Source organism: Enoplosus armatus, chromosome 14 (assembly GCF_043641665.1).
Source record: "Enoplosus armatus isolate fEnoArm2 chromosome 14, fEnoArm2.hap1, whole genome shotgun sequence".
Taxonomy (NCBI): domain Eukaryota; kingdom Metazoa; phylum Chordata; class Actinopteri; order Centrarchiformes; family Enoplosidae; genus Enoplosus; species Enoplosus armatus.
In genome coordinates, this window is record NC_092193.1 from 3,102,040 (window position 1) to 3,109,357 (window position 7,318).

General features: G+C 43.4%; 1 protein-coding gene across 1 annotated transcript in view; it reads left to right on the forward strand.

Annotated features, from left to right (window-relative positions):
- The window catches only part of LOC139296026 (receptor-type tyrosine-protein phosphatase N2-like), a 183,210-nt gene extending 176,121 nt beyond the window's left edge, over positions 1–7,089 (forward strand). Inside the window, exons 22-23 of the mRNA XM_070918283.1 lie at positions 4,599–4,672; positions 7,018–7,089. Coding sequence (XP_070774384.1) covers positions 4,599–4,672; positions 7,018–7,089 — 146 coding nt within the window. The remainder of the gene's footprint in view (positions 1–4,598; positions 4,673–7,017) is intronic.
- The last annotated feature ends 229 nt before the right edge of the window (positions 7,090–7,318 follow it).

Sequence of the window (7,318 nt, forward strand, 5' to 3'; positions counted from 1 at the left end):
ATAATTCTGATATTTAGTACTTTTTGCGTAATTGCTGCAAATTAATATCAGTTTGATTATCTCAGTTGCTGCTTTGGCACCATACTGCAGGGGGGGGGGGGGGGGGTTTCTCTCCTGCCAAGCCAATAAAACATGTTTTACAAGAGAGATGAAATGTGACTTCCAATATAGAGCTGAAATCACATGACCATGAACACACAGCCAGTGCATTTTAAACACATTATGAGTGCAAGATAATTACTATAATTAGAGCATGATATAATAAACAGTGTAGTAATTATGTGTACTGAATATTTCATGGGGCAGTTCATGCAATTACTGTGTGAAACACATCTTTTTTTGTCCAGGTGCTAAAAGTCCACAAAGCAAGTTGTATGTGTGTAGAACCATCCGTGTCTTTCTTTTATTCGTTTAGCAACAGGACGACGTTTGCAGCCCAACAGGAATCTGTCCGCTTACATTCTGTTATACAGCAATATACAATATTTAGATTGATTATCTGGGCGACTTGTGACTTCATCAGTTTGTGTGATTAGTCACTTTTTAAGCTTACATTTATAGATAACCCTTCCTTAGCTCTAGTGTATTTATTTATATTCCTGACACCTCCCCGACCTTCAAATTAAAAAGCCCCTCGTAGAGTGTGGGGCTCCATGCTGACACAACATCCATATTTAGTTGTTTGAAAAAGGGGTGACTTACGTAAATAAAGTGTAATTATTATGTAGAAGAAGTAGTGAAGTAACGCTCCCTGTCACTGTGGTTGGTGCACTGTGGAAAAGGATTGCAGGCTTCAGTAGTTTACACAGATTTTGTGTGTGTGTGTGTGTGTGTGTGTGTGTGTGTGTGTGTGTGGTGTCCCATGCTGGTGCTGCTGCTGTAGCAGAACGAGCTCCTGGGTCTTTAATTCCAGATCAAAGGGTCAGTCGGGCATCAGGGGCCTTTCCCCAGGCTGTCACACTGTGATCAGGGGCCCCAGGGACCCTACTGTGCACCCAGGGGCCAGGGAGAAAAGGGCAGGGCTGGGTGGGAGAGTTGGTGGATGTGAGGGGGGGTGTCCTCTGTACCCTAAAAGAAAAGGTCTCAGCATTGACTCTGCCATCCAGCCCTCACTGTTTTCAGCCCCAAAAGACCGGACGAACATACTTTGACCTATCAGGCATCATTAAGTACGTAAGCAAATTATCGCTCGCTGCTGTTTTGATTTATTTTTAATGCTTCACTTTCTGTTTATATTTGGCTTCACGTGGATGATTTGTGCTCAACTTTGTGAATAAGGCTGATTTAAAAAGCACAGTTATAAATGAATACTGTACTCTGAGATATGAATAAACTGTCTCTTTGTCAATGAGAGATGGTCATTTGTTGGAGTAGGAAAATACATGATGGGATCAGACCAGAGAGGTTTACTGGGAGTCCACCACCTACAAGACAACGAGAAGTCTCTGTGTTTGGAAAAAGAGCCTCGATGTTGACTGAAAACCTTTCATGGGAAGGAAAAGAGCTTTGTTTTGAGTTTTGACAGCCTGTGAAGAGATTTCATAAACGTGAGGCGTCATGGAATCTCCTAAACCCCGTACAGGAACATGTAATCCTTCAAGTTAAAACATGAAAATCCCCAAAAGTGGAGTTACGAGAGTCTCAGCCGACAGTGATGACACCAGGGATGTTTTCTCTCTCTTTGCTTTGTTACTTTCAGTGTCCATTATTTTTCTCAGATGATGATGAAGTCATTCCACTGCAGGTGACTTTGTACATATTTATTTACGTATGTACTTGTAGTACTCGGATGACTTTTACTTAAATAAAGCAGCTTACTTCTTCTCGTGATCCGCTGATAAAAATGCAGCTTTGCTAAAATCTAGTCAATTTCCAGATGAGCTTCGACTGACTGTCGTCTTTTCTGAGGTGATGTCATCTAGAATTATACGTCGGTGAGTAGCGAAGGTTCATAAAATAGTCTGGTTTTCCCTCCACTACATCACTGCTCTCAGCTCTCCACCCCCCTTATTTTGGAGGTTTTTGTCTGTCCTGAGAAGCTGGAGGCCCCCAGGTTTGCAAGCTTCCCCCATCCTGATCAAAGACACTTCCCACCTCCTTCTCTTCTTCTTCTCCAGTTTCCCTCACCCTCCCTCCTCCTCCTCCTCCTCCTCCTCCCCCCTCTTCTCTCTCCATTCCCACTCTTTTTCTCCCGAGAATTAATTGGTGAACATGTGAATTGGTCCGAGTATTATGGCGGTGTTGCGGGGTTGAGGAGGTATTGCTGTGGTTCTCAAGTTTTGTTTTCCCTTCTTCTTTTCCAAAAGGCTCCCTCATTTCCCTCCTCTGTCTAATGTAACCCCCCCACCACACCACCACCCTACCCTTCATCTTAAGAATCGAATGAAACCCATCGAGTACCAGAGAGCTTTTCAGCATCACTCCGTTTCTTTTCCCTTTTTTCCCCCCCAGGTCCAGCTGGTGAGGCCGGCTCTCAGCTCGGTCTTTTGCGGCCTCCTCAAGGGCCTTTTTTTTTTATCTTTCTCTCCTCCTTCTCCTCTTCTATACCCCCCTCCTCCTCCTCAGTCCCACTCCGCGACCTCCACCCCAAAGCGAGGGTCTTGCAGTGGAGGGAAGTTCGAAATGAGGCCGGGGTTTTTATACCATTCCTCCTTTTTTTCCATGCCTCCACCCTTCAAGGAAGAGTGTTGTAAAGAGCGAAAGCTCGAATAAGGCGGGGTTGTTTTTTTTTTTAATACCGTCCATTTTGAGGTTTATCTGAACCTGCACAATAGCCCTCAGCTTGTTAAGTCCTTCCCTGAAAAAAAGAAAAACTAAAGCAGTGAGTAGTGTGTTGCAGCTTTCCTGGCTAGAAGGGGGGTCTATTGTGCTGTAAAAAGAAGGGAAAAAAAAGCTCACAAAACCTGTGAAACAGAATAAGAAAGTGGTGTGAATGAGCAGTTCTCCCACCATTCATTTTCCTCTTCATGCACGCAGGAAAAAGAAGTGTTATTATGTGTCACAACAAGAGAAAAGTAAAGGGAATTCTTGCGCTTTTTGTTCCCTCAGAGTTTGGATAAAGGAGGATGAGGAAAACAAATTAAAAGTTTTTTTCTTTGTGAGCTTACTTGTTGGTCCGACCTCTCTCTCTTGTGTCTTTTCTCTTTTAGTCTTCAACTGTTTCTCTATTTCTTTGAGATGTCTTCCTTCCTCCCCCCTTATCAACTATGGTTCCCTCTGTCTCCTTCCCCTCTTTTCTTTGTCTTTCCGCTCTTTTTACCAGCTAATGGTTTGGTACCTGTAGCTACGTTGACAAAAAAAACACAGGCACATTAAGAGCATCAAACCTGAATATTTTACATTACCATTCACCATTTTCAAAAGCATTCATGTTTCAGGCTTTTTAAAGTATTTTTCTTGTCTTCCTCTTGTTTCCATTTCCAAGTTCCCTCTCACTCCTCAGAGAGCCCACCTGATGGGATTTTTGAGGACACTTTTTTGAGGATATTTGAAAGTAAAACAGACCCAATGACAATTTATCAGCCAAAGGTTCCTTTTCCTCACAAAAACCCTGTAATATAGAAAACATTTTTCTCAATTATTTAATGTACTGAGGCAGAATATTTTACAGTTACTGTTACAGATGAAAGTAACCTCAAAGACTTTACATTCTGTAAACAGTATGTACGGATGTACTAGAATTAAAACATTTGTCCTTAAGAAGGTCTACAGGCTGAATTTCAATGCTTACAGTGGGTCACCCTATAAAACCCTATACAATATTTATGAAATCAAATTTCTATTTGAAGATCTGCCAACAATACGAACATATCTGTGATACTGACGCATTAATATTATTAGCCAAATATATGGAGAAACTGCTTGGTTATTGCCACGACACTAAACCAGATCTGACGGCAGTGAAACTCGACACTCGACAACCTAAAGACTGAAACTTGACTTGACTTGAGACTTAAAAACAAATCAGTCATAAATATAATAAACTTTTTGCTTATCTCGGATTGGTCACATGATATTTCCTCAGTGTTTGTGTCTAAAAGGATTATAATCTGTTTGTAATATATCAAAATGTCTGTTAATCTGACCAGTGTTTGGCGTCCTGCCAGTCTGGCACGCAGACCGGCTGATTGTGGCTGTACACTAAGACCCCCCCACACACACACACACACACACACAGGCATGTCAGATTTTGGCAGGGGCTGCCAGAGCTCACATGGGAAACCTTCATGAGTTCAAAGGCTACAGGACGACTATCAGAGACCGACGAGGGTCTTTTAAGATGGGCTCAGTTTCTGTCAGAAAAGGCCACAAACACGTGAGCCTGTGATTTCCTTCTCAAAGTCCTCTCCAACTGTTTCTTTTCCCTCTTTATCTTTCTTCATCCCGACAACAAAACGCCGCCACCTAGAGTTTGTGTGTGTGTGTGTGTGTGTGTGTTTGTGCAAAGAGGATGAATGTAATCGCCTTGTGCTGTTCTAAAGGGAGCCGGTATGAAACACCAGATCGACAGATGTTAGCTGGATTATCTTGGTGGCTCTTTGAACACAATCCAACACCATTTTGATATGTGTGTGTTTTTGTTTGTGTGTGTATGACAGGTGCCAAGGAGATTGATATTGCAGCCACTCTGGAGCACCTGCGGGACCAGAGGCCGGGAATGGTTCAGACCAAGGTAACACACACACACACACACACACACACACACACCTGAGCCTGTTTGTTCATGTGGAAAACCTGGCGATACACTGCAAAAACAATCTAACACCTACATTTTAAAGATGCTGCTGAGTGTGATGACGTCGTTTCATTCATTTACACACAACCACCCCCCCCCCCAACACACACACAAGTCCTCAAACCTAAATGATAGGTCAGTGGACGGACTTTTGCACAGATCATTTACCATAGAAGAAGAGGATCAGCATGTTTCACTCAGTGCTTCATTATGTGGCTCGTGAAAAGATACAACAAGCCAAGAGATTAGACAAACAACATGTTAATAAGTGAGCTTTAGAGCTGTTGGTAGGCATATTGTTAAACTCTGGACACAGCCAGGCCAGCTGTTTGCCATTGCTTCCAGTGTTTATGCTTAAGCTAAGCTAATGGACGCCCACCTCTCGCTCCACGCACAGACGTGAGAGTCGTATCGATCTTCTCATCTAACTCTGTTATGAACAATATTACACTACCGAAGCACAATGCTTCTCTCGTACTCGACACATCACGTCAGTGGAACGACTGCAGCGTAACCTACCGCACATTCATTTAAAACAGCTGACAGCTGATCGTACACGCCGTCTGACAGACAGGCGCTCTCTGTCTGCGCTGCCAGGAGAGTTTGGAAAGAAAGTTAGTTTGAGGGAGCGTCTCCACAAAGTCACAAATGTCATCTTGTCATTCTTGAATCTGATATTTAGTCGTTGACGGTTGCTGGGATCAAACCTGCGACCTTCTCGTCTCTCTAACAATCAATCGTACCTCCATTAAAACTTCATTTTATCTGAAAGTCTAACGTTGGATGGTAGTCTTTGTGCCCCGTTGTGAGATAGGCTGGATTTGCAGTTTTTTGGGGCTCATTCCTCCGCATCGGGCAAGATCAATCGATTTGTGAAATGTAATTGAACAGGGATTATAGTCAGGTCTGCCCAGATCACAGAGGAATATGTATAGAATTTAAATGGGTGGTTATAATCTTAGCTAAAACCTTCTTGGGGCAGCCGTCTTAGTTTTATGAACTGAATGAAAAGCCCAAAATAAGTATTTGGAATGGAAACAGAGTTCTTTTTATTTTTAATATATTTTTCTGATGATATGAAGAGTGAATGAGGTTGCCAAGTTAAAAAAAAAAAAGCCCTTTGTTGGTATAATATTCCACAATATGAAACCTTTGTGATTTATTCCACAGATACTGTAAATCTCACTCACGCACAGCCTCACAGACCTCAGAGCTGTACCTAAAACCTCCAGAGTCACTCCTCGTCAGGATGATGCCAGGCCAGTCTGGGAACTTCAATTACCGGCTGATCTGTGAACATAATTAGAGAGAAAAGCCAGGATGTGTGTAAAACATCCGTGGTATCGATCCAGCCTTTATTAAACCATGTATCCTGAGCGAGCGGCTGTCACGGCGTTCCTCACACATTGATTCCCCTCGTGGTCAGGAGTCCCAGCCTCAGCACTCGCATCACATTTCTGATTTTGATGAGGGAGGATGCTGTTTGGGCCATTAATCTTCCACTTCCTGTACTGATACAATAAAGGAAATGTTACGTTTGTGTAGGTCTTCTAAACATGTGACGAATATGACTTCTAAATATTTCAAAATGAAGAGCTGCTACAGCAAACAATTATATTTTAGACAATAAAGTGGCAGCAGTTTGTGTTTGACCCGTTCCTGGGTCAGTGTGACGTGGTTTACCAGGTTTAGTGTGGAAGAGCTCGACTGAGCCCTGACCTCAACCCCATCCAACAACCTTTGGGATGAACTGAGACACCGACCACGAGCCAGGCCTTATCACTCAACATCAGCGTTGGACTTCACTGACGCTCTCGAGGCTGAATGGGAGCAAATCCCTGCGGCCGGTTTCCAACATCTGGTGGAAAGACTGAAACCGGAAGAGCGGGGGCTGATAGAGCAGCAGATTAATGCTCATGGTTTTGGACTGAGATGTTCGAAGGTCACGTAGATGTACTATATCTTTACTGTATCAGGATTATTTGAGCCAATCAGAGCTTCTCTCACCTGGACCATGGTGACCTGACACTATTCAGAGAGATTTCAGTGGGTAAATGGAACTGAAGCTATAGACGTTTGGGGAACAAACGTGGGATTTTGAAGGACTTTGTTGACCAGCCGAAGTTGATCTTCCACGTTGTGGTTTTTGCAGGAACACCAGATTCATCATCTTGCCAAAGGGCTCTTTGTCGGCACGTATCGCTGAAACAAAACTACACATGTGTTTCAGCATTGTTCCAACTTTCCTCCTCTCTTTTCTTCCTGTCTTTGTCTCCCTGCAGGATCAGTTTGAGTTTGCGTTGACGACCGTTGCGGAGGAGGTGAACGCCATTCTGAAAGCTCTTCCACAGTAGGAAGGAGCACCTCCTTCTGATGGACCTCCTCCTCCTCTTCTTCCTCCTCTTCTCCCCGCTCTACTGTCTCATCTAGAGGATGGTCCTTATTATAGCTCCCCTGTGTTTCCTCCTTTCCCCTCTCATTCAGCCCTTCTGTCTTTTTTGTCTTTTCCTTTCTTGTTTCGTCTCCTCTTTGCTCCACTTGTCATCCCAGTTTTTCCAGTCTCCTTTTTCTTGCCTCCTCTTC